Raw genomic sequence first — 26,960 nt, forward strand, 5'->3', positions numbered from 1 at the left:
GTACGATATGGCAGAAGACCAGAGCCGAGAAGAAGAGCAAAAGCGAAGGCCACATTGAAGTTCATTCTGAGTCAAGGCCGTGCACGTGACCACTACTCCTTTTACCGCCGCCAAATGCAAGCTCTCCTTCTGCAGCTTGACTCTTCTACTCATCTTCCGCCTCAAAACTGCATCCTCATATCTCATCGACACAATGGGAAATAAAGAGATGGGAGCTCTGCACCCATGATGAATGACTTCATCCAGCGTCTGCTCCACAATACTACGCCGATAACTCTTCTCATTCCGTCATGAACGATCCGGGCCTTGAGCAGCCAATCCAGAACTCGTACGACAATGCGGCCGGTAAACTCAAGGATAGGTTACCGAGCCAAGAGCCCAAAGGGAATGGAGTTCGCGCCGCGTTTCGCAGAGAGCTGCAACAGGACGAGCAGGAAGAAGAGGTTGGGTTCTTCCAGCCAAAGTACGTGCCTGTTGGAGCCGCCCTCCCTTCTGAGCTTCTTAATATAGGCGATGGTGGTTTACTTCGACGATGTTTCCATTAATTGCTGGGACTTTTGGACCATTAGCAAATTTCTTCTCCGCTTGTGCATTGTCGCAACCTTGGAGGCAACATAGTACAGATGGAAGCGAGATTCTGGACCCTGAATGGTAGGTCTGTCTCACCCGTCTGCTCTATATAGCATTTCATTGTGGAACAGGCTCAATGGTGTTGTCGGCCTCTCGCTCGGATGCTCAATCATTGCCAACGCATTCTTATTGGCCAACTTCGGCCATTTGTTGCGCTACTCCTACGCGCAGCCTTTTACGATATGTTTCTGGTCTGCTCTGCCCCAAGAATCTAAGAGAGTTCTGATTCACAACTTCTAGGTATCTCGCCTCTATCTTGCTAATCATACCTCTGGGAATGACAGACACGACCCTCTCAGTAGCTGAAGTGCACACAATGACGCAGGCATATTACTACGCCATAATATCCGCCACCATCTACATGATTTTACCGACTCTGCTCGTTTTGAATGCGATAGGAGCCTACATCTTTCATGCCTACCCGGCGTCTTTCAACCCGCTGACCATCCCCCAACGCACTCTTATGCTACAAACCATTGCATGGGTGCTGTATATGGCAGCTGGAGCAGCAGTATTCTCTCGGCTCGAAGGATGGTCCTATCTCGATGGTGTTTACTGGGCCGATTATACGCTCCTCACAATCGGCCTTGGCTCCGACTTCCCTCCGCAAACACACGCATCAAGAGCGCTGCTCATTCCATTTGCCGTTGGAGGCATCATTCTCATCGGTCTCGTCATTGGCTCTATTCGCGGACTCGTACTTGAACGGGGCAGAGTCAAGATTGTCCATCGCACTGTCGCGAAAGAGCGGCGGAAGTGGATCAGCCGCCAAAATGAGCCAGACGCGGGCTGGAAGCGGGAGGAATGGGAGGTCATGCGGCGTATCCAACGGAGAGCAGAAACAGTACACAAATACTCGGCACTGGGAAGCTCCCTGTTGGCTTTTTTCGTTCTCTGGTTCCTCGGCGCCATGGTGTTTTACCTCGCTGAGGGTCCACAACAGTCGTGGACATACTTCGAGTCCCTTTATTTCAGCTATACCTCTCTGTTAACGATTGGTTATGGGGATTTCTACCCCATCTCCAACGCGGGCAAGCCGTTCTTCGTTATCTGGAGTTTGTTGGCCGTGCCAACAGTCACGATTCTCATCTCGAACGTTGGCGACGTATTGGTTGGGTGGATTAGAGGCGGGCTTATGTGGACCGTGCTGCCATCGGGGGAGCGCAAACAACAAGACACCGACGAGGGCACCCAACGAATGGGCACAGATGTCGAGAGACTTGGTAATGCCGTTGAACAGTCGGAAGAACAGAGAGGTCAGGGAGGCGGGTTGGCTGCGCGACTTGCGCGGGAAGTAGGCCGGCTTGCACGTGATGCTGCGAGCAAATCGGATGTAGATTACGCTTGGGAGGATTGGGAAAAGTGGCTTGGGTTGCTTGGGGAAGGAAAGGGCGGGGAAAAGACTGGTGAATGGACTTGGCTCGGCGAGGATGGACCGTTATTGAGCAACGTTAGCGAGACTGAGTGGATTTTGGAAAAGCTCTGTGAGAGGTTGGAAGAAGAAATTAGATCCCATTGATGCTATTGTACTAAACGTTAACTGGCGTCGGAAAGAAACGGCTGCGGGACATCCATAACTCTAGCCAGTCTCTTGGTTTGCCTTGCGTTTGAAGGGAAGCGTTGATGTCCTTCATTGACGCCTTCAACCACTCCCGCAAGCTCTTCTCCCAAACGTCACGACTTGCTGGAATAGGCTCTGCATCTGCCAGCCCTTTTTCTAATGCTGGAACTAGCTGAGCAAAGAGGGCTTTAGCCTTCTTATCCAACGGGTTACTTCCGAGATGTTTTACACATGCGCCAAGTAGCAGAGCGCACGATGCAAAGTCCTCTTGCACAGATGGAAGGCCATGAACTTCGTAAAGCGCCGCGGCAGTGACAACTTCGACAAAGGGGCGTTCACCCGCTATCAGACTGCGAAGCAGTCGCCGACCAGCAGAAAGCGTCAATGGAAGCGCGTAAGTCGGGGAGTCTCCGAAGACGGTGAGCGCATGTTCTGGGATTCCAAATTCAGAGCATCGCCCTGTAGACTGATCAGTTTTTTTTTATTCCTAAAATGAGAAACGCAATGAACGCACGCGTAAAGAGCTCGCTCGTGGGCTCGTCAAACGGCCTAACTCCTTTTGGTCTCCCGTTTGCATCGAACCGCGCCTTGCCCTGGGTACCCAAATTTCCCTCCTTCCACGAAATCATGAGGTTGGAGATCGTCTTCATGTCTTCAGCAGTCATTGCGAGGTGTATTAACTGTGGGAACACCGTGCGGCGAAGCAGGGGCGACGTTTTGGTGGGATTCCGGCCAACTCGCGGCTCCGTGAACTGGACGAGCTGGGTAAACCGTTTCTGGCGTTCATTGGGGTCCAATCGTCGGCCTTTTCTCTCTTGCGTTGATGGAACGGCGGTAGAAGTTGTGGCTGATGTTGAAGCCTTCTTTTCTGGGCCAGAGGAGAACAGGTCTTCAACAGGCTCGTCGAAGAGGTCGATATCTTCTTCAATTGTCGCTCTTGCGGCCTTCTTCTTCAAAACAACTGGTGTTGTGTGGAGCCCTCTCGCGGGGAGCGCGAAGCTCGCAGAACGTGAGAGCGTTCTAAAGGAGACGCGCGCCGCCAGATGAAGGGCCATAGACGGCGCGAAAACTGGGAAAGGAGTGTGACCGTGACAACGCGTCGTGACTGTCACACAATTTTCCAGCTTTCTCCTTGCTTTGACTGCGTTGCAACCAAACCACAGAAAACTCGAGTAGTGTGGCCGTTGATAGCATGGTAATTTCTCCCTATCGCTAATACTATCGTGCCTCACCGATTCCCAGGCCATTCGACAATCGAATTTCAGAAGTGCCTGACCAAGTCCAAATATACCCACTGTCGGGGGAGGCCCGTCGTTCCCGTCCCAACCTGACAGTTTCCCTGGCCTCGTGCATATCCTCTTCAGGCAAAATTTTCTGGAGAACCACATGGGTGCTGAGGACTTCGAAAGGCGATAAAAGCATCGCAGGACTGGAATCCACGTCTATTGCGAAATGCGGCTGCTCCAAAATACTTTCGTAGGGCTTTGGCTGGCCTCCTCGGGTGAGCTTACCTCTGAACATAATACCTAGTACTGACTAGGCTTGAGTGTTCGCCCAACTTCCCGGCAATGGGGACCCTTCTCTCGAGGTGGCGGATTGGCCGCCTGGCCCTGGCTCTTTGCTTGTTCCTCAACAACCCGACGCCGAACTCACCGCTATGATGTCGCAAGTCGACCCAGCGCGCGTTCAAGCCATCATCACAAAGCTTGTGTCCTTTGGAACCCGCAACACCATGTCCAGCCAGACCGATCCAAACCGCGGTATCGGTGCTGCGCGGGACTGGGTAAGATATCGAATGCTGCTGCACACAAACAACTCAACAGAAACAGATTGCGGCTCAGATGAGAACATTCGCTGCGACATCCGAAGGACGCATGACTGTGGATGTAAGTTTATCTTGTGCTAACCTGAATAACTCTCTAAGTATAACGCAGACTCCGTCTTATATTCAAGCTGCCAAGGGCAGCATTCTTTTCCCGACGAATATCAGCAACGTCGTTGCAACATTGAAGGGCTCGATAGACCCCACTCGCATCTATGTCGTCTCGGGCCATTACGACTCTCGCAACTCAAATGTTTCTGATTTCACCAATGATGCTCCAGGAGCGAGTAAGTTTGGCTCATATTCTAATGATGTTTTTAAGTGACCCTTACAGATGACGATGGGTCCGGTGTCGCTGTTGCCATGGAGCTTGCGCGCGTCATGGCAACTCACAAACCAGGAGCTACCATTATGTTCGCTGCCGTCGCTGGAGAAGAGCAGAGCCTGTTTGGGAGTGCATTTATGGCATCTACGCTTGCCAGCGACGGCGCCAATGTCGAAGGCATGCTAAATGTGGGTACTATGTGGTGATTAACCAACAAATTGAACAAATGAGCAGAACGACATCGTAGGCAGCTCGACGGGAGACGACGGCACCAAGGATCCGTTCACTATCCGAATGTTTGCTCAAGGGATACCTCCGACCGAAACACTTGCGCAAATCCAATCTCGTGTTAGCATTGGCGCTGAGAATGACTCGCCCATCCGACAACTGGGCCGGTTCGTCGTCGAAGTTGCATCCAACCCGGTAACACAAATGAATGGTTCGTTCTCTGTCAGCTTTCTTCGACCTGATTGACATGTTTTAGTGCAAATGGAATATCGTCCGGACCGCTATCTAAGGGGCGGCGACCACGAGTCATTCCTCGCTCACGGCTATCCTGCTGTCCGCTTTACTGAGCCACGCGAGAATTTTGCCCACCAGCACCAAAATGTGCGCGTGCAGAACGGGGTTCAGTTTGGAGACCTGGTTGAATTCTGCGACTTTGACTTCAATGCGCGTGTCGCAAGGGTGAACGGCGTTGCTTTATGGTCCCTCGCACAAGCACCAGGAACACCAAGAGGTTTAACGCTCGACACAAGCATGCTCACCAATAATTCGACACTCAAATGGACCCCAGACCCGTTGGCAGCGAGCTACGAGGTCGTTTGGCGAGCGAGCGAAGACACGATGTGGACACATGTGATCCCGGTCGGCAATGTGTCCTCGGCAACGATTCTGTTGTCCAAAGACAATGTGCAGTTTGGTGTTCGGGCGGTTGGCGCAAATGGGTTTAAGAGTCCCGCTGCATTCCAAGCGTTCTAGTGGTATACTTATCTTTGTCGTATGTCCTCTATCAAGCTTCCAATGACCTTTGTACTTTCCAGTAATCGCGCATCCTCCGTGCTTAACATGGATATAACCTCTGTCTCGTTCTTTGGAGGAAAGAAATCGTAGTCCGTGGCACAAATAGTACCGTTCTCTGGCAACTTCCCGGCGTAGTAGTCACGCACAAGCTTTGCAGTGCAAAGAGTAGTAATTGCGAGTGAACAATGCTGAGCAACGCCGGCGTTAGCAAGAGAAGATGAACAAAAGGTTGACGTACTCCAGGGCCATCCTGAATAATGATTCTTGATGACTCTGGCATCAGTGAGTTGATCCGCAGACCACTCTCAATCGGCGTGATGCTGTGGACATTTCAGATAGGTTAGCAAGCCAACAGCGACACCCACGGATCCATCGTGTTGCTCACGATCAGCATCGGAATCTCAATTCCATCGTCAAAACTGGCATTCCACGGACCAGTAAAGCGCTCGGGGCCCCGTCCAGCTGTGGGCCAGTACTGACAGCCGCCATCTTGCTCGCCAACAGAGACACTCGGCCCGAAATGGGGAGAAACCAGATCCATTGTGCGGATGAACTCCGCTGCCAAATCTTCTGCCGTAGGCTCAGGCAGACCGAGCGCGTCTTGAAGCGGCGGCGGCGAGTCCATACACGTGACTCCCAATCGGACAAGATCGTAATGCGTGTTGCTTGCCGCTCTGGAGGAAAGCAGACTTGTCAATTTATTATATAATATGGTCCCGTTTCCGCGCATTGCCTCAGCGTAGGCCAAGACAGATTCTGCCCAAAGGGGTGGGCGTTCCAGGTACATGAGCAACAGAGCTGGAAGATCATTAGTTTCCCTTGAATATACCTCAAGTGCCAAGAAATACCTCGAGCAGATCCAGAGGTTAATATCCCTGGTCGCAGAGCTCCGGATCCAGTAACAGGAAGTGGTGTCACAGCCAAATCATCAAAGAACGACTCGATACGGGCCATTATGTCGGTGTAAGGCTCATTTTGATATTTGACAATGGGACAACGCGCGGGGCCAGCTTTGGAGCATGTCTCGAGATAGAATCTGTATGTCTTCTCGGTTGATGCGAGCCAGTTGATAGGCCATTTGTGCGAGGGCTCCGCTGGATGGAAATAAGAACTAGAACCAAACCACGAACACTTGTCAGTGCTTACTCGACCAGTTAACGGGATCCGCGATCCCGTCGATAACGACATAGCCAACTCGATGAGGGAGCATATTGACGAGATATGCGCCGAGAATGGACCCATATGACGCACCCCAATAATTTCTAGCTCCCATCAATACCTGAAGTCAAACCGAGAAATGTAGAGAGCTTACATCTTTGCTCCCTTGCCGTCGAATATTTGAGTCATGAAATCCATATCGCGGACGACATTTGCCGTGCCCATATACTTCAACTCGTCGCCCATCGTCTCAGCGCAAACCTGCGCCTGGGCTTTTTTGAGTGCGAGAAATTCTCTTGCTTGTGCGATAAGCTCGCCCTCGACACTTGCTTTAGCTACCGGGTCCGAAAGATTGGAGGTAGAAATGGTAAAGCCCTTTTCCAGGACGCTGTTTGCGTTGAACAAGCCGAAGTCAGGCTGCGAGTCGAAGCAAGCTACGCGCGGGCTAAAGAGCATTTTAAAACATGAGCTATGGGCAACGAGCAGACACCCCTACGAAGTCATGTTTATTCCGCGCGGGTCGAAGCCCAGTAAATCCCAATCATGGCCGATGATGTCTGCGAATTGTGGAGCAGCTAGACGCGTACCAGATCCTCCCGGGCCACCTGAATACGAATTAGTTTCGTAGCCAAGGAAAGGTTCTATGCCAATGATACATGCCAGGGTTCAGGAAGACGGTACCCTTCTTCGGGAGCTTAGTTGCCTTCAACACAGATATTGCTATGGAAGCAGTCCCCGCCGACTCGTCAAAGTAATCTTTCGGTACGCTGCGGAATTGTCAATGCTTTGTTGGAGGGGAGTTGCCGGTAGCGACGAAAGGCTTACATGACTGAGCCACATTTCGTCCCAGCATTACACGAGGAAGCAGGAAGCCATTTGACGCTGCCGGCCTTGGGTTGCTGCCAGGTGTTGTGAAATAAAAGGCTGGCACTGGGCCATCCATATCCGAGTCCGAGATTAGAAGTGACCAGGATCAAAAACAACACTGGAAGTAGCAATATAGGCGAAAGTCGTCTTGATCGAGGTGGTTGGAGTGGTAGGTTTACGAAAGCCATTTCTTCCTTCGACATGGTTGGGAGAGAGGAGGAGAGTGGGGAGTGCTGCGCTGCACAGTCCGGACTTACAAATAGTAAACAGCGCCAAAGCCTCCAATCAACTCTGGCCCAGGCAGAAGGAAGAGTCGGAGGATGAGTCAGCTTTCAGCGTGACAGATGGGTACAATCTAATACAGAAGTGAGCTCAGTTTCCACTGAGACTGGTGTATCACTGGTGGTGAGCCACAGATATACGGTCCATCTCTATGTACTTACTTGTGTAAGTGCTGCTACTTACTTGGTCGCCCATAGAATTGATACAATCATTGATCAACATTTCCGTTGATGATGCGGGCCATCCGTTGATGATGCGGCTTGGCACATCCGTCGTTGCTCCGACTTCCATCGAGCTCTGAACTACTCCATTTTACTCTCAGTCAGCGGAGAAAATGGCGAATATAAAAGGTCGTCGCTCTAGCAGGGACTCCATTATCGAATCCGTCGTCACATCCAATGTCCACCACTCGCAACATCGCCTCCTCCACCTTTCCCGCCATTGGCTTTGGCGCTATGGGCATCTCAGCCTTCTATGGTGCTGTAGAGCCTGACGAAGAGCGCTTCAAGGTAGGTGTTCATGCGCTGAATGACCTCGTCTCAACAATATCAACACAGGTCCTTGACGCAGCCCACGCCTCTGGCAGCACCTTTTGGGACACCGCCGACATCTATGCCGACTCGGAAGAGCTTCTTGGCAAATGGTGAGTGGCTTTCCAGCGAAAAGTTTGCTTCTCATGCCTTTTGCTCAGGTTCAAGCGCACAGGAAAGCGCGCTGACATCTTCCTTGCGACCAAGTTTGGCTTCGTCCTCGAAGACTCAACGGTCAATGGCACGCCCGAGTATGTGCGCAAGTCGGCAGAGTCCAGTTTGAAGCGCCTTGAGGTCGACTATATCGACCTCTACTATATGCACGTATGTTTCTCCCCTTAGTTCTCTTGCTTCTGCTTGACCTTCCTACCAAAGCGGGCTGATCCCAAGACTCCTATTGAAGTCAGTGTCCGTGCCATGGCAGAGCTTGTTAAGGAAGGCAAGGTCAAATATCTTGGCCTCTCTGAAGTCTCCGCGTCAACTCTTCGTCGTGCCCACGCTGTCCATCCTATTTCTGCCCTTCAAGTCGAATATTCCCCTTTTACTCTCGATATCGAGGACCCAAAGATCGATTTGCTTCGGACTGCGCGTGAACTGGGTGTCAAGATCGTGGCTTACTCGCCTCTGGGTCGCGGACTGTTAACGGGACAATACGTGCGTTGTTTTTTGTCTGCATTTACAACTGTTAACAACTAAGAACAGCGCTCTCCGGATGACTTTGCGGCAGACGACTTCCGTCGATTTGTCCCGCGCTACAGCGCCGCCAACTTCCCCAACATCCTCCACATCGCCGACTCGCTTAAAGTGATTGGCGCAAAATACGAGACCGCCTCAGGCAAGCCCGCCACAGCTGGTCAAGTAGCTCTCGCGTGGGTGCTTGGGCAAGGTAATGATGTCATTGCAATCCCCGGCACGAAGAAGATCAAGGTTGGTGGCTTGCATGCTCAATTATTTTGTGGACTTATTTCTATGCAGTACCTTCTCGAAAACATTTCAGCAGGCGAAATCACGCTTACCCCCGAAGATATGGCTGCAGTGCGCGAATTGGCCGTCAAGGCTGATGCGGAAGGTCAGAAAGCTGGACCACGGTACCCCGAGGCAATGTGGGCGCAGATGTTTGTAGAGACCCCAGTGGATGTGTAGAAAGTATCCATCCTACTTATTCGCTTTTCTTTCCACCTCCGAAATGCTCTCCCTTGCCCTCGAAGTTTCTGACCTGTTTTACAACCCTGCTACGGACTTCGGCTTTCCTCCTGGCTTGGCTGCGTGTGCCCAAGCCAAGGCGCTCTTAATTTCGCTCAGTGGACTGGAATGGGGTCGCCTCATCAAGAAGCTCCGGGTCGAGGGCCTACTCATCTTCATTTTGCTTTCCGGTCTGTCGGACTGGACCGCGCTCCAGCTTAATCACGTGCGAACATTCAGCGCCAGAGTCGCCATTCCCATGAGCACCGTCTTTGCTATTGCTCAGCATTTGTCTCTTTCCGTCTTGTGCCTTGCAGTTCAAGGCCAACTTGCATGTGAGCCCGAGTCGCCTTACGTTGCGTCCTTCTGTCCTCGATCAAATACTCGCATTGGATGGGCCGAGTCCCATTCTCTTTGGATAAAGATGTTGGCTACTCTCTGCCGAAACTGGATCACTTGACCATCTTGGCCAATTTCGCGTCAGTCCTTTCCTGACCCTTGTCCTCCGGCTGAAATATTTCAGTCTTCCTCATCTCCGTCACGGTGCTGTGTTGTGCGCCACATGTGGGCTTCCGCTCAAAATGCCAATGGGGGGCATTCCTAATGGCCCACGGGTACATATAAGCTCTCAGAAATACAGCTAACTGTCGGTATGCTTGACAAAATCAGCAAGAAACTTGTATTACTAGATCACTGTCCCAATCTCTCGACTACTTGATACTTGTATGGAAATCATCTCGAGCAAGGCGGTAAGATCTGAGCGCCGCTTCCGAGTCCATCATTCGTCTCAGACGCGTTTGGTCGCCCCTCCGTCGACGAGAATGCGCCACAGAGCGTCCCTTGCCTTTCAACTCTGATTAAACTCAGGCTCAAGTTTACTTGCGCATCGATTCCTAACCCCTACGAGAGATCATTTTCATGGTGCGAACGGCCAATTCACGAGTCAGCATGAATCCGTTGACCATTTTGTTGGCAGGAGAGACATCGCAAAAAACCGCTGAGTATCATGGGCAGAGGGAATTTCAGCGAGGTAACGCGGATTTAGTCGACTCGAAAGGGAAGAAGTATCCCACTTAACTCATCCGCTTGTCAATACCAAACGTCTAATTATAATGGAACAGAAAGCCGACTTCTTACTAGTAAACAGAAGAGAAAAAAGATCAAATTAGGTCCTTTACGTTTCTTTACAACATCAAAGCAGCAGCAGCAACACCCGCGATACCCGCGACCATACCTCCCGCGCGGAACGAGACAGCCCCGTTTTTCTTGTCTCCACCGGGAGCCCCGGAACTGCTCGAGGCGGGGGCGCCAGAAGAACTGCCAGCGGCAACAGGGGATGGGAGGGCGGTAGCAAACGCGTTGATCCCCGAAAGGCCTCCCTGAGACTGGCCGACTGTAGTGGCAGCAGCAGCAGAAGCGGTGAATTGTTCGAATGATTTGGAGCCGAGGTTGATTACGCCCACCATGCCTGAGAAGCAAGTCAGGCGCAGTCCACGTCAGAGAAGAGGAAGCGAATCCTCACCAAGTTCACAATGGGGCTTGGGGCCTTTCGGGTTGAGTTGCTTGCAGTAGTACCAAATGGCTAGACGAAAACGTAAGCTCAAGTAGGTGCAAGAACAACGCTGGGGTCTAGTACTCACGGACGTCAGCATTGGTGATGGTCAGAGCGAATGTTGGTGCGACACTGGCATCGGTCACGTTGGCGGGAACCGCGACCCAGCCAGAGTCGAACCCTCCCTGGATGGGCTCGCACGGAGATGCCAGGCTTGATTGGGTGACGGTGTGGTTACCTGGCCTGGACAAGAGGCAGTTAATATGGAGAGTGAGGAAGTGAAGCAATACATACGATCCGCTGAACTGGAAGACGACGACGTCGTTCACCTTTGCGGTGACGTTGTTGGGCGAGAAGGTCGGGGCGCCACCTTGGCCGCCGACTTTGACTGTAATGGTTTCGGCAGCGGCGATGGAGGCGGCTGCGAGGGTAGTAGCGACCAGCGAGAACAACATTTTTGAGATGGGAAAAGTCGAAGAGGGGAATAAGAATCTGGGCAAGGAGGGAGGCGAAATGAAAACGCAAGCAGATTTGCCTCAACCCCCGTCTCGACGCGGGTTTTAAACTGCCTCCACCAGTACGGCATGAAGATGGCATGCCGAAGACGACAGCCAGAGTAACCAACAACTAATGTTGACTGCTGGCAGTGCGGGGATTACACTTCACCATGCTTTGGTCCGATTTGGTGCCACCCGCTTCTGGTTGGTTCCTTAGGCAGTGAAAAAGATGTTTCAGTGTTCGGTCATCATGAACTCGAGACGAAAACGCGCCTAGTATTCGATGGGTTCTCGCGGCGGTATATACCAAGATCGAATCCCGACCATTGTCATTCGGGATTGGTTTCTGTGAAACAGAGATCAGTATCTTGATGTAGAACCCATTGAGTCTAAACTGCCGCTTGGCTGTCAGAGCGGGCGTAAGAAAGCACCTTGTAATGCCACATGATCAGGCATTTGAAGTATTTTTGGACGGGCGACAAGACGAAGATAGATCGATTCTTCAGGTCCCTTGACGACACGGGCGGTATTCGAGCTTGATGCTGAGCGTAACAGCTTCGGCGGGTATCATGGTCCACTGGCGCGAGGCACGGACTATGGCCCGATTTGTTTTTACTTACGCCTCGCCTCATCCGCCTACTAGTATACGCACGAATTTACTTTCGTGCGGAATGCGCTCTGAATCACAGATTTCTCCCCATCTCTTCCGTCATCCCGGGCGTCATGGAAGCAATCCGTCTTCGAGTATGGCAGTGATTTTGCACCTTAACGCCAGAACAGTTGCCCAGAGTGAATGTGGTGCAAATCAATCCTGTTGTTGCGATTATCATATAGGTGCAATCGTTTCGTGGGCGAGTTTCTTTATGACTGCTCTGAGTAGTAAGTACGACCGGCTAGGAGGCTTCAGCGTCACTTCAAGTTGTTTCCCTCGACTGGTGCAGCACACAACACACGGAGAGCTGCGCTCCGAGTCTTGTCCCCCTCTTGCCCAAATTTGGGGTCACTTCGAAGTCTGAGGTCTTTACAGGGACGGTGTTGAGGGTTGCTGGTCGCAGTTACAATTTTCTTGCACTCGGTGCCACGTCATATGCATACGGCCAGCTGTTTGCGCATGCGGACCGTAAAACGATCGATCCACACTGGAGTCTACTGGAGTTGAAGTCATTGTCAATGGTGAGGTGGTGCAAAGGTGGTGACTGTCTGTCAATGTGTGACATTTGTCGAAGAACTAGTACTCGCCGGCGCTCTATCCGCGGTTGACTCCAGTTGGACCGTCAGGCACGGTATTGGTGTTTAAACGTTTATGTCTGAGAATAAAAAACAGGAAAAAATCGTCTAAAAAAGGAAAGAGAAGGGGCCGGGAAGAAAAAGGCGGGATTTTATAGTAGGTTATTCAGACCTATAGAGTCATGCAAAGAGCGCCGTAAATATTTCAAACATGATTGACAGGCGCCCTAATGCTAGCACTTGAAGTTGAACTGGTTGGTCCTCACACTATTCTTAATATTTGTACTAGAGACTCATTATTATCTGATTTATTAGTTGAAATCACTGTTTACTTGAGAATAACATGTCAAATCCTATATTTAAATTATTTACTGCATGTCTATCCTATATGAAAGAAAGAACAGAGAAAACCTACTTTAGGAAAGTTTTGGACAATAAAGCTAGTTTAACAACAGATCAACCTTCTATTCCATGGCTCTTAGAAACACAACCTGAAATTACCTTTCATATACCTGGTATCCTACTTCAAAGTGGGTCACAAAAAGTATTTGCCAAGATTATTAAAACAAATTATCAAATACCTGTCTATAAATCAACTTATATTAACTTAGAAAGAACTTGTGCAACAATAAAAGAACTGGGTCATTATGAACCTACAGATGCAGCTATATGGAAATCAATCAGATCATGGAATTTTCGCATTAAGATCAGAGATCTTCCGAAGAAAACCATGCATAAGACATTTAAAGTAGGCCGGTTTTGGGATAATATTTCTCAAGTACAAATATTTGGTGAATGCTCTCTGTGTAAGGTTCCAGATTCAGAGACTCTAGAACATATTATGTCCTCATAAATATAGATTATTTAGTATTTTAGTTTCAACTGCATGGTATATAATTTGGAATATGCAAAATGAAAGACACTTAAAAACTCCTGGTAAGATTTTTCAAATTACTGAAATACATAATCACTGGCTTACAATGATAAATTCAATTTTTCAGCATGATAGAATTTTGACTAATAAGAATAAATTTGACAAGCTGGCTATTGATTACCAAGTAGTACTAAATACTTGGAGTGGACTTCTGCTGGATGAAGACTCCTTGCTGGATAATTGGATAGATGAAAAGGGGGTTTTAGTGGGTATTCTACCCTTAAAAAAGGTATTGGATAAATCACACCTAAACAGGAGTCCCACACTGGTTTAAAACATGCATAAAGGCATTCACGTTGGGGTTTTTGGGGGAAAAGGTGGCCCAAAGCTGGACTTTTTGGTGGCAGATACAGGCCCAAATACTAGGGGCCGATTCTTATGAAATCATGGGCCCTGATTTCTGCCCACGTGATCTGGAAACTACCTTGTTTAGTAGTTTCTGAGTCATGTGCACGGAAATCTGCGGCCTTGATTTGGTTTCAATTGGCTGGCCCTATTTGGCGCCGCTTTTCCCATAAAAAACTCCTGCTTTGGGCCCCGTTTTTAATCCCCCCCTGAGCTTAATTCCTGGCATTTCTACTGGTATTTTCCAGTGCACCCAGGAGTGAAAGATGGGATCTGGGTATTGGAGCCCATGAACCGTGATGAGATATTAGAGTAGTAGTACTAGATACTATACTTTCACTTCCCATCCACTCTGAATCTGATACTGTGTAACAATTCCCAGAAGGGCAGTATTCATCAATATTTGTTGTATTTCTTGTTTCATAACCAAATTGACTTATAAGTATGGATTTCTGACTATTTAGGTCCATATGAAGACTATTGAGAAGACAGGGAGTGACTACAAAGGCAGATTTGGAAGTATATCTATGGCTGGTATGGCTAAAATGCATATCTCATTGTTGAGTCTGTTTCCTTTTTTTGTCTCAACTGACACAATAGATACTATTTATTCTGCAATATAGATGAGATCTGTAATGGTATGCTTACCACACATACGCAACAGCATACACACTCTGTCTCTTTTCCTTTTCCTTATCCATTCACGCTTACATCACAGACCCTAGTTTATCCTATTTTCCCCTTCCAATGATCTACGCTACATGATTCCTATATATACTGATGTCCGTAGTACTGATCCCTTGGTCAATCTTACACTTACACCACTCACCTTGCTCGTCCGACCAACGAGCTCCTTGTGTGTCAGAACAAGCTGTGGACTCCTGACAGCTCTCCGTCACAAGATCTAACTCCCCTCTGCTCGTTGATGTCATACAGGTTTTTCTTTTAGCAGTGGTATATCTCCAGTACCATAATAATAATTTGAACAGCAATTATGTACCGTATGGCTGTTCTCGCATCAACTTGGTTATATTGCAGTTCGGTTGTTGAAAACAGGTATACAGTTGACATTCTGAATTTTTTATACAGTGTAGAGTTAAGTTATTTGACTAATATACACTGTTGTTTGCATTATCTTTGGTTTATAAGGAAGATGCCTATTAAGCATCCAGAAAAAATGAATAATAAGCAGTTCAGTAATCTCCATGATTTTTTTGTGATTTTTCTCTAAACTTCCCAGAGCACAATGGCTAAGATATCAGTGCAAAGCAAAACTGATTCACAAGCTGTCAACTGACAAATTCTGCCCCCCAAAACAGACAGATCTAGCATATCACTCCATTAACTTCTTACCATCAGTCCCAAAGTGGACTGTCCTTTTGAGGACAGTCCCTTTCAGGACTCACTTTTTTGGACAGCATTGGACACAAATACCAATACCGTGCTGACTGTCACAAACAACACCAAATTAGAGGATGCCAGTTGGCCAGTGAAGGCAAGCAAGAAGCACTATGAAAGGATATCATAAAGATGATGAAATTCAAAGACTGGAGTACAAGACAAAATCTACTCTACTTATATACACTACTGCCATATGTTTACCATGCCCAATACGAGAGGCAATGACATTATACTTTAGCCATACCTTTACGTACTGGCTGCCTCATGTCCAACTCCATGCTATCAATCAACATCAGCATCGACATCTGATGATCCAATCACCATCTTATCATCTATCTTATCTCCTCATTGTCTTATCTTATCAACCAGGATCAAAATAAAAGGTTTAAAAGCTGAAGAAAAAGGTTTCTTAAATCCAGGGCTGTAAGGGCAACCCCGGAGGCCTGAGATCAAGGTCTAGCAGGGGAGGATCCAAAGCGTGAACATTGGTAAGCGAATACAAATGAAGCTGACCTAGCAGGGGAGGATCCAAAGAGAAGAAACTCTAAGGGTCCGCCTGCTAGGGAGCTGACTATATACTGCTTGTCTGTAGCTGCCGCTGTCGGGCACAGAAGGCTTGGGCGGCGTTGCAGGCAAGGTCCCAGGGCGACCGTCGGGAGGGCGTTGCCGGATCGGTGATTGTGCGGGCAAGATGAAGGGCCGGACCGGAGTTGGAACCGGAATCAGACCGGAGTCGGACGTGTCTCCGAGGGAGCCGAAAGGGGGGTTCCCCTGACATCAACCCCCCGAATCAGCTCATCCCAGTCGTCCTGCTGATAGTTGGTGAAGATCCGCAAGTACTGCTCCAACTCCTGGTTGACGCGCTCTGTCTGACCGTCTGTCTGCGGGTGGTACGCGGTGGGACGTGGCAGGCTTGATGCCAATTAGGCGCCAGAGTTCTCAGGTGAAGTCCGCGATGAACTGTGAGCCGCGGTCGGAGACGTACTTCTCCGGAGTCCCATGGGGCCGCCAGACGTTTTGGTAGTAGAGGCAAGCTGCCCCTACTGCACGATCGACCGTCGTATGACACTCCGAGAAGTGGGCGCGCTTTCCGAGGGTGTCAACGACAACTATAATCGCGTCGTGCCTGTGGACTTCAGGGAGCTCTACGATGAAGTCAACGGAAATGGTATGCCAGTGTTCCGGGGGCATCTCCGTGGGGTGTAGCTCTCCATGGGGCAGTCTCCGGAGCGCCTTCGTGCGACAGCACAAGTCGCAGGTTGCAACATACCGGCCGATATGGCGAGACATTTGGGGCCACCAGTAGTTCCGGGAGACCGACTCCAGGGTCTTGAAGCGACCGGCGTGTCCGGCGACTCGGGTGTCATGGCAGAGCTCGATGATGCGATGATAAGCCGTATTTTGGAACACACATAGAAAACCACTGTTTTTGTTCGTTTCATGGGTACAGCGCACGTCTAGGAACTGGTATGAGTCCCGAATGGCCAGTTAGGGAGATATCTGCGAGGAGGCGTTTCGACTCAACCGTTGTTGATAGCAACTGGCCATTCAGAACGACTCTTACAATAACCAAAACAACAGCAGAGCCCAACCAACATAGAGGATCCATCCAATCCTTTATATATACCAAAAAGGGAGTGTAAACCAAAAGGCATATTCGGTCTGGCACGCGCTGGGACTCGAACTCAGAACGCTCCGATGAAGGTTCAACCAGGCTTCGAACAGATCAGTCCCTGACAGTATTGGAACACAGTTTCGGAACTTACGCAAGGACAAGGACATGTGGAGGTGCAGTTAAACGGGAAACATGACTCAGTGGGAACGAGGGCTTGGCTGCAAATTGCGGCGACCTTAACCCGCAACCGTCCAACCGAACAACTCGACAATAGATTGTGATTATCTCGTTAAGAGATTTGCCTAATGGTGTCTGGCGGTTAGCCTCAAGTCATGGATATCGATGGAAAGCTAGGAAGTGGAGCAACACGACGACGACAACAACGGTTAGCGGACCGTTCACAAAAACGCATAGACGGTCGCAATAAAGGAGGATTTACAAAGGTCATTGACACCAAACACGCGCTACCGGTCATCTAGACCTGGATTTTCGACTCTGGGCCTTATGGCGAAACGATACCTTACAAATTATGCACATGGACCATCATTCTGTTGTGGCGATTTACCTGATCTTATCATTTTCTGTTTTAGTATTTATATCTCTGTCCTGTATTTGAGCGATTCACGGATTGCCCCGCGTTACTAGGTGCATCTGGGGATCTAGCTTGTCAATATCATCCTGCTAGCTCTTTCATTCAAGTAAAAAGGCGTTGTGATCGAAGAGTTGAGGGTTCCGGTTGCCGTATAAGAGAGTTTCGGTTGGCGTACACTTGGTTTCGGTTGGCGGTCGAGAGTTTAAGGCAGTTAGTTCCTGACTTGAGATGACTTCTTGAGTTTAAGGCAGTTAGTTCCTGATCCAAACGAGTATAAACGGTTCTGGGCATCGTATTGGCGCTTTCCTATTGCTGGATTTCGTCGATAGTACGCTTAAGGACAACCACAAAACAAATCTTTAACAAGATTTCATTCGATCTACCCTACAACCTTGCACACCCGTGTACAGGCTCTGTTCCCAGGGTTCTGCACTCGTATTAGGAGACGGTTATTGGTGATTGTTGGACGTTTGGAACGGTGTTATACGGTTATCGCTCAGACAGAACGACTATTTGTTGTTTTGTTGTTGGGTTTTAGTTGTGTAGTGTCGGTCTCATCTCCGGTCTCCCCACCCGTCATCCACCCTCATCAGCGTCTCCGAAGGTCCTTGTCCTTTGGTACGACGATCTTCCCTCGGAAATGGAGAAGACCGCTGGAGACGGCCCACTTGTCAGAACGTGAGGAGCGGGGGCCTAGGGTTGAGCACGGGTGCGGGTGATCCCGGCCGGGTGGCCGGGACCGGGTGATCCGGGACCGGGTCCCGGGATAGACCATTTATGAACCCGGCTTAGCCCGGTCCCAGACCGGGTATGCCCGGCGGGTGTGACAGTGGTGTCACCTAGCACACGTCATCACCCGGCTTGCCGCCGACCAGTGTCTCCCAGGCCAAGACTCCAAGTCCAGGCCTTGTGCAGTCGCGACTCGCCACTGGCAATCCCTGCCCAGGTACACTCCTTTCTGTTGCTTCACCCTTATTCACGATCCATTCCAGGGCCATCTTGTGGGTATTAAAAGCTGGAAATGAGAGGGGGCAGCACAGTCGACACCCATGTCGTCGTTTGGTGCCACGAGTCGGGCGTGCGGCATCGAAAGCCGCAAGCTCTGTGTCAAAAGCCAGCAAATCTGTCAAACAAGCAGCCAAACAAATAGCGTCCTCCCTCTCAAGTCAGTGCTTCATTCCTGTTACCTGTGTGGCTTATCTTCTGTTGCAGGTGGCTCTCGAAAGAGCAAGTCGGTGTCATCTGGAGGTGAACGCGAGAAGTCAGTGGGGAATGCAGATGGCAACGAGCAGCAGCCAGACCTGGACAGTATGCACTGATTTTGAATCATGGATCTTTGCATTGACCAGTCTTTATAGCGGCCAAATGGACATCTGGTGTATACCAGTTCTTCAGTCCGGACGTCAAGCTGCTTACGGAAACGGATGGGCGTCTTTATCAGGCATTCTCATGTGGCGCGAAACGGTGCAAGGGCAAAGGTGTGTCGCAGTCTGCTATCTACATCTTTATTCAAGTCGTGTGCTTGTCTAGGCGACTTCAAAGGCGTCAAGCGATACCAAACGAGGCTTGACGGAAAAGCCTCTGGTGATCGCTCGTCTACTTCAGGTCTCAAGAAGCATGCGCGTGCTTGCTGGGGCAAGCTTGTCGTTGATGAACGACTTGCTTCTGCCCCCGCTAGTGGTCAACGTGACGGAAATATCTTCGCCTCATTTGCGAAGGGCTCTATGCGTCCAGTCCGTGTGTCGCATCGGACACATACCCAGCCTGAGTTTCGGTGAGCACATAATATCATGACAAACAGCGCTCATCGGGTAATCCAGTGCACATATCGTTCGCTGGCTGGCAGAGGCGTCGCGTCCTCTACGAACCATCGAGGATCGCGAGCTCAAGGATCTCCTTGGTGCTGGGAGGCCCGAGCTCACGGTCCCGAGCCGCTTTACTGTTGCTCGGGATCTACAGGCGGCTTACGAGCGCTGCGCAATTCGTATCGCCAATCTACTCGAGGTATGTACCCTTGGCGGTTATTGCAGAGTACTAACACTTCCCAGACCTATCCTGGACGGCTTAGCTTCGCAACAGACGCTTGGACATCGCCTAACCATCGCGCGTTCGTTGCCTGGACCGTCCATCTCCAGCACGAGGGGAACCCACTCGTTTTCCTCCTAGATATTTACGAGGTGCCGGAGTCTCATACAGGTGAAACGTTGGCTCGAGAGTTTGACGAAATGCTGCAGCGTTTCAATCTGTCGAATAAGGTATGCCTCAGTTCTAACTTGTAATTATCCAGCTGATTTCCGCTGAGATTTTGGCATGGACCGGTGACAACGCAACGTCCAACGACACACAAAATGAATCCCTGAGCGACAATCCCAACAACACATTCGAGGCTGTCAACCGTGTCCGCTGCTTCAACCACACTCTCAACCTCGCTGTCAAAGCGTTCCTCCGACCATTCCAGCCGGCGGAGAAGAAAAAAAAAGGACGGGACAATTGGAGATCAAGGGGAGTCGGACAGCGAGGATGATACCATTCCCCCGCTCGAACTGGATAATGATATTGAGTCGTTGCTTGATCTGGCGGATGCTAACGATATGGACGACGGTACAGTTCCTGTGCTACAATCCTCAGTTATCTAACATTGTGCATGAACTCTGACGAACTTGGCGACGACGGCGATGCATACGACCAGCTGACTGCTGATCAGCGTACTGCATATACGACATCGTCGAAGTTTCTCAAGACTGCAATAGCGAGGGTACGCAATTGCTTCTACTTAGACAAGCTGCTAATTGCATGTCAGATTCGTAAATTGGCGTTCTTCATCGTCAACTCGACTACTGTCGTGCTGCCAGCATGGCGTACTGCATGCCCGCGCACACAATATGCGGGTCCGCTTGATTCCGCGAGATGTGTGAACACGCTGGAACTCAACTTATGATATGTTGGTCGTTGCGCTGGAATATAAGGAGGTAATCAATTCACTGACTGCAAATCGGGACCTCGACGGCCTGCGCAAGTACGAAATCTCCAACGTCGAGTGGGCTGTCCTCGACGATATGGCATTTACACTCCAGGTATGTGTCTGTGCTCTTGGTGGTCGCAATCGTATAATTGACGATTAATTAGGTTTTCAAAAACGCCACGACTGTCTTCTCGGCAGACAACAAGAGCACTATCGCCAACGTTATCCCGACAATGGATAAGATTGACGACCTTATCACAACCACCGTTGTCTCCGAGGGACGGCCCGATACGCGGATTGTCGATCCCGCCATCTGCAAGGCACTCCTTCTTGCCAAGGCCACCATGAACAAGTACTATTCACGAACGGACGACTCAAGCATCTATCGTATTGCGATGGGCAAGTACGATGGCATATAACATCCATAACTCATATCTTCGACAGTTCTTCACCCGAGTCTGAAGCTCCAGTACTTCAAAACTCGTAACTGGGACCAGGCGTGGATCGATACCGCCCAGGAGCTAGTTGAGGATGAGTTTGCCGCCTACTCATTGGTTCATATTGATTCGGACATCGAGATAATGGAGCGTAGCAGTTTAGGAGGCACAAGTAGTGGCGCAGTATGTCTGTCATTCGGAATCGCACATTTCACTGACAACGATTAGGTTAGCCGTTCTTCAAGCAAAGCTAACTTCGAAGATGTTTCTGATTTTTTCCTTTCGTACGATGTCGGGATTTCAGAGGCTGACCAGTCCGAGCTGGAACGTTATCTTGCGGAGCCAGTCGATAGGGCGGTTAAGGACCCTTTGATGTGGTGGTGGGACCGCCGCACGATTTATCCTCGCCTTTCTCGCATGGCGCTTGACTACCTTAGTATTCCATGTGAGTATCGTTGATATGTCTTGACCTTATATAACTAATTCTTTCTCAGCAACATCGACAGCCGTCGAACGCGTATTTTCTCAAGGCCGACAACTTCTGGTCTTCACTCGCAATCGCCTCACCGGGACGTCAATTCGAAAGTTCCTCTGCTTTGGCAGCTGGAGTCGGTAACGACTTGGTTCGGAACAAGGACATCATCGATGCAATAGAGATCAAGATGGGACGCAAGGGGAAGGGTAAGCGAAGGGCTGAGGATGCCAAGGATCATACTGAGGTCCATAAGAAAGCTCATATGTCTACTACTTGATTATTTGTCTTCTTATTGCAATATACATGCACTCTGCTCCTGATGTAAGGGAGGCCCGCGGGTCATCCGGGACCGGGTCTTACCCGAGCCCGCCTAGGGTCCGGGTGCAGTCGGGTCAGGGTCCGGGTTCAGCAAAAATTACCCGGACCCGGTCCCGTGCTCAACCCTACGGGGGCCTCGAGCTTGACCTTGAACCTTAAGGAGTTGCCAGGCCGCTAGTGCGACGGGCTCCTCCAGGTCAGGCTTACTGGAGAGGGCATCGCGGATATCGCGGAGGAGTTCAGAGCCGGGACCTGTCAGGGGAACCTCCCTTTCGGCCCGGAGACGCGCCCGATTCCGGTCCGATTCCGGTTCCGACTCCGGTCTGGCCCTCCATCTCGCCCACATAGTCACCGATCCGTCAACGCCCTCCCGACGGTCACCCTGGGACCTTGCCTGCGACGCCGCCCAAGCCTTCTGTGCCCGACAGCAGCAGCTACAGACAAGCAGTATATAGTCAGCTCCTAGCAGGCGGACCCTTAAAGCTTCTTCTCTTTGGATCCTCCCCTGCTAGGACCTTGATCTCAGGCCTCCGGGGTTGCCCTTACAGGACCGGAAACGGAAACACCCTCGAGTGCGCGGACGTGGAAGAGTTCAGGCCGCAGAAGGACGACATCAGAGTTGTCGGAATCGACTCCATGATCGGGTCTCTGAGAGAGAGGGTGTCAGGTCGACCCATGTCGCGACCAGGCTTGTGGTGCAGTGTGAAGTCAAACCGGGAAAGGTACAGGGACCACCGGGCCTGTCTCCGGTTGAGGTGCTGCGTCTTCCTGAAGTACTCCAAATTCTTATGGTCAGTCCAAATCTCGACAGGGTGCGCGGCGAGCCATAGCGGTAACTATTTTACAAATGTCCCCTGCAGCTGCAGGAGGGACATTATGCAAATCTGCCTGCAAAGCAGGAAAGCAGCATTGCAGGAACATTTGACAAATGGCATTTCCAGAATTCAGATTATATAATCTTTAAATCTTTTTAATTTTACTTAGCTTATTTAAGTGATTTGAGTGATGGGAGTGATGGCATCTATTAAATAAGATCAATGTGGAAACATTTTTAATTGCCATCAGTACTTTTGATGACTATATAGAGTTACATCATTTTTGTCCCAATTAGGATGTATTCTTGTAAAACCTAGTACACAGCCCTTATTGATTATATTACGGGTCTTCGGCCTGAAGAAATGGTGATTTGAATATTATATCTAGTATTATTTTCATTATATAATCATTCATTATAGCACAATCACTATTTGATCGGATTGTCCATTTGCTGCCTTATCAATGACCCTTATAATTTAGCAGGGGAGCAGAAGGCAAATGTTCCTGCAGCTGCAGGAGCCTGCTGGTGCAGGTGAAAATGCATTTGGGTGGCCTTGCCCCTGCAGGACCAGAAGGCAAATGGTTACACCCACAGGTGGCGCGGCACCCTCGAGGAAGTGTCTATACTCCTCAAGTGCGCGGATAATTGTGAGCATCTCCTTGTCGTGGATTTCGTAGTTGCGCTGGACATCATTTAAGCTTTTGGAATAGAATGCTACAGGGTGCCACTTCCCGTCCGGGGCGGATTGTGAAAGATCCGCCCCCGTCGCATAATCAGAGCTGTCCGCCTCGAGTCGGAAAGGCCGTGCGTCGTCCAGAATCACCAGAACCGGTTCCAAGGTGACCGCGTCCTTGATCGCTTGGAACGCGGAGGCCTCCATGTCGCCCCAAGTCCATTGCTGGTCCTTCTTGGTAAGCACGAAAAGTAGGCGCGCAAGGGTTGAGAAGTCCCGAATGAACCTGCGGTAGAAATTAGCGAACCCAAGAAACTGCTGAATGTCCTTCTTGTTTTCCGGAGTCGGCCAAGCAGAGACGCCTGTGACTTTGATGGGGTCCATTTCGACGTGGGTGTGGGAGATGATGACTCCGAGGTACTCGATTGACGATTTTTCAAAGTCGCACTTCTCCGCTTGAAGGTACAACTTGTGCTCTTGGAGTTGCCGTAAGACCTCCTGAACAATCTGCCGGTGTTTCCGGAGGTCGGAATGGGCAATCAGGATGTCGTCAAGGTAGATCATAACGTCTCCGGAGAGGATGAGGTCCTGGAAAATGTCATTCATCCAGCTGATATAGCTAGTTCTATGCAAAAGATGTTGGCTACTGCCATACAGTGTAATGTAAAAGATGTTGGCAAGGGCTAGAAATTCAGGTTTATTCTAATATTTTTCGACTTTTTAATTTATTTTGAGCTTTCTGGGCCTTGGTTCATGATATAATTGATGGCATCTAGAATATGTCTTGCCATGTGGAAGCATTTTTGATGAAGATCAATAGTTTTGATGGATCTATGGTGTTACATCAGATGTGACATATCATTCCATCAATTTCATTACTCTGTATTACAGCCTTGTCCTAATGTTTATCCGCATCATCGGCCTGAAGAAAAGGTGATTAGCTTACTATATATGGTGTTATATTAGTCATATCTATCTATTTAACCCTATAAAAATCGATTTTTATTTTACAGCCTAGCTGTTCCTAACATCTTTTGCATTACAGGGTGTGGCAGTAGCCAACATCTTTTGGAAAGAATAGGGTATACCTGGTGAAAGCTGGCCATCATCGTCATTCTCGTCAGAGTCCGGCATCAGATCAGGCAGGCCAGAGTCGAGACCGGAATCGGAATTGTCTCCGTCATCAGGCCCAGAGAGGTCCATGGCGCAGACCGAGGGGAACGGGCCGGAGCAGAGTCGTTTCTGGAGTAACCGGAGTCGCCGTAGCTCAGTCCATTCGACGCGTTCTTCCTCGCGGCAGGTGGAGCAACCGCGAGGGCACCGTGTCATCTTGACCTCCTTGGTTTCCCAATCGATCTCTAGGTTATGCTTCTGCAGCCAGGAGTACCCCAGGATGAGGTCTTGTTTACCAAGATGAGTGACGGCGAGTTAAACATGCTCGGAATGGCCTTTGTAGCGTAAGACCAAGTCCGCGATCTGGTTGATGGAGCCAGCATCATTTGGAGTACCATCGACGTTGAAGACCGGAATCGGTTGCGCCCGGGTGCGGACCGGAATGCCATTCCGAGCGACGTAGTTCGTGTCAATGAAGTCGGAGGTCAGCTCATATACCTGAATCTATGCATAAGATATGGGTGGGCTTTATAGAATGTAATGCATAAGATATGGGTCCTGCTTTCTAATATATGAAATAACTGTAATTTAAGATTATTAGAGTGTACTGATGGTCTATCATTGTTGGGTGGATGGCATCCAGATATATATATTGATGTGGAACGATTTTTGATTGCCATCACTGATTCTGATGGCTATATAAAGATACATCAATTTCATCCCAATTAGGATGATATTCTCTTTTCCATATCACATAGTCCCCCTAATTGCATAACGGGTCATCGGCCTGAAGAAAAGGGACTTAAAGCTATTTTATATGATATTACATAAGTCATACCTATCAATCCTATTGCATAATGACCATCTTGATCTAATGTCACACTCTCTGTCACAATCCTCAGCTCTTAGGGCCTGGGTGGGCACCCATATCTTATGCATTACATTCTCTGGAGCCCACCAGTATCTTATGCATAGATTCAGCCTTAGAGGGTGCGGAGATGGCACCACAGTCAACAAGCCCAGATGAAAGCCTGCTGCCAACAGGAAACACTGAGGGAGACACGCAGCAAGTCAACAGGACCGGGCTGTGGATTCCAAGGACGACGAGGTACAGGACAAGAATGACTACTGATGGTCACACAATGAGTGACACTATGAGTGAGTGTCACACAGATAAACCAGCGGGTTTACACCAGAGAGGGAGAGCTTCAATGCACTGGTGGTGGACTCTAGCTCCAACGGGAGGTGGAGGGAGTTCGCCCCAGGGGTAGCGGCAACAGTGTACTGCTTGGGCAGTTTCTTTTCCCAGCCAGTGAGGCGTTGAAGGACAATGACCGGAGTCGCAACTGGAGTCGGAGACGGAATTGAGGCGAGGGTAGGAGAGGGTGTGTCTTTCGTTTCGGGCTCGTTGTAGGGCAAAGAACTGCATTCATCATACAAAGAGGCAAAACGATTTATAGACGTGAACGAGGGCACACCAGTCACTCGTCGCGGGGGACAAAATCCTCTCTGGGCATCGACTCCGTGGCCGTCTCCGGCAGCGCAGCTGTGTCCGAGTAGCAGGCGATCAACTCCGCTAACATCTCGTCACTGAGTTGTTGGATCACCTCGTCGAGAATGTCCATCGAGCGGACATCGGCGGGGAGGGGACAGTCTCGGGTGAGATGGTTTGGGTCGCCACACCTGAAGCAGGCGCGACAAGGGGCACCCTAGGCCCTGGTGCGATCCAACTCTATAGGGACGGGAGCTGGAGGTGCCGGAGCGGGGGCATGGGCCGCGGGTGGCACGACCAGAGCCACCGGGCGGAAAGGGGCCGGAGCCGGGATGCGGTTGACCGGAAACGGAGTCCGAATCAAACCGCCAGGCGTCTTGGGGGCGGCTGACTTGATCAGCTTGGCCCGGACCAGGGCCTCGTATTGACGGAAGGCCCGGGTGCGCCGGCTAAGGTAGTCCCGGAGGTCCGGGGGGTCGTTCGAGGACGTGATTCCATTGTCGATCAAGGGATCAAGCCCGTGGCGGAACTTGGTCACCTTGACCAACGCGTCTTCAAATCCGGCGAGGTCTATCAGGTCCTCGAAGTTGTCGGTGTACTGGTAGACATCCTTTGTGCCCATGTGGTAGGCGGAAGTCTCCAGTTTGGAGAGAGCATGGTCTTGCTCATTCTCCTCGACGAACCGGAGTCAAAACTCGGAAATGAACGAGCCCCAGGACGGAAATGGAAACGGGGCTTTGCTTCCATGGTGCTCCGCACATTGCTGAGCGGGTCCTTCTGCCATAAATGACATGGCATAGCGGACAGTCTTTTCCTCGCTCGCCTCTCCGTTGACCACGAAGGCATCAGGGGCAAGGCGAGCGTAGGTGCGGACCGTGTAGAGGAATGCGCGGCCGCGTTTCCGATCGCCGTTGAAGGTGAATGGGGGGTTTGGTCGCAAGACCAATTTTGAGGCGAGATTGATATCGCCAAAAAGGGCCTCGGAGTTGCCCTGGACCGGAGTCAGAGTCGGAATCGATGTCTCCGGCGGTGGTGGTGTTTGGTGTCCGCCAGCAGTATTAGCGGCGGCAGCGGCAGCGGAAGCCTGGGTGGTGAGAAGAGTAAGGGCCTCAGTTAGGCGGTTGATTTTC

The 26,960-nt window shown here is 50.2% G+C and overlaps 6 protein-coding genes across 6 annotated transcripts; 3 read left to right on the forward strand and 3 right to left on the reverse strand.

Annotated features, from left to right (window-relative positions):
- Positions 1–290: 290 nt before the first annotated feature.
- MIND_01324100 (uncharacterized protein) lies at positions 291–2,149 on the forward strand (the record flags this gene model as incomplete). The annotated part of the gene is made up of 4 exons (XM_037369691.1): positions 291–463; positions 511–651; positions 702–821; positions 871–2,149. 4 exons carry the CDS (start codon positions 291–293, stop codon positions 2,147–2,149), a joined length of 1,713 nt encoding a protein of 570 aa, XP_037214189.1.
- Positions 2,150–2,159: 10 nt separating this feature from the next.
- On the reverse strand, positions 2,160–3,246 carry MIND_01324200 (uncharacterized protein; the record flags this gene model as incomplete). Its single annotated transcript, XM_037369692.1, has 2 exons — positions 2,160–2,650; positions 2,706–3,246. 2 exons carry the CDS (start codon positions 3,244–3,246, stop codon positions 2,160–2,162), a joined length of 1,032 nt encoding a protein of 343 aa, XP_037214190.1.
- Positions 3,247–3,643: 397 nt separating this feature from the next.
- Positions 3,644–5,319, forward strand: MIND_01324300 (Peptide hydrolase; the record flags this gene model as incomplete). The annotated part of the gene is made up of 7 exons (XM_037369693.1): positions 3,644–3,692; positions 3,739–3,974; positions 4,021–4,077; positions 4,126–4,300; positions 4,348–4,526; positions 4,573–4,777; positions 4,823–5,319. 7 exons carry the CDS (start codon positions 3,644–3,646, stop codon positions 5,317–5,319), a joined length of 1,398 nt encoding a protein of 465 aa, XP_037214191.1.
- An 8-nt stretch (positions 5,320–5,327) lies between these two features.
- Positions 5,328–7,589, reverse strand: MIND_01324400 (uncharacterized protein; the record flags this gene model as incomplete). Its single annotated transcript, XM_037369694.1, has 9 exons — positions 5,328–5,549; positions 5,600–5,681; positions 5,727–6,159; positions 6,210–6,455; positions 6,508–6,623; positions 6,674–6,964; positions 7,016–7,124; positions 7,180–7,286; positions 7,345–7,589. 9 exons carry the CDS (start codon positions 7,587–7,589, stop codon positions 5,328–5,330), a joined length of 1,851 nt encoding a protein of 616 aa, XP_037214192.1.
- Positions 7,590–8,066: 477 nt separating this feature from the next.
- Positions 8,067–9,341, forward strand: MIND_01324500 (Aldo-ket-red domain-containing protein; the record flags this gene model as incomplete). The annotated part of the gene is made up of 6 exons (XM_037369695.1): positions 8,067–8,177; positions 8,226–8,311; positions 8,360–8,522; positions 8,574–8,852; positions 8,901–9,125; positions 9,174–9,341. The coding sequence occupies 6 exons, from the start codon at positions 8,067–8,069 to the stop codon at positions 9,339–9,341; spliced, it is 1,032 nt and encodes a 343-aa protein (XP_037214193.1).
- A 1,223-nt stretch (positions 9,342–10,564) lies between these two features.
- Positions 10,565–11,387, reverse strand: MIND_01324600 (uncharacterized protein; the record flags this gene model as incomplete). The annotated part of the gene is made up of 4 exons (XM_037369696.1): positions 10,565–10,848; positions 10,903–10,962; positions 11,021–11,175; positions 11,227–11,387. The coding sequence occupies 4 exons, from the start codon at positions 11,385–11,387 to the stop codon at positions 10,565–10,567; spliced, it is 660 nt and encodes a 219-aa protein (XP_037214194.1).
- Between the last annotated feature and the right edge of the window lie 15,573 nt (positions 11,388–26,960).

The sequence above is a fragment of the Mycena indigotica genome, assembly GCF_014461135.1.
Source record: "Mycena indigotica strain 171206Taipei chromosome Unknown Mind.scaff0014, whole genome shotgun sequence".
Taxonomy (NCBI): domain Eukaryota; kingdom Fungi; phylum Basidiomycota; class Agaricomycetes; order Agaricales; family Mycenaceae; genus Mycena; species Mycena indigotica.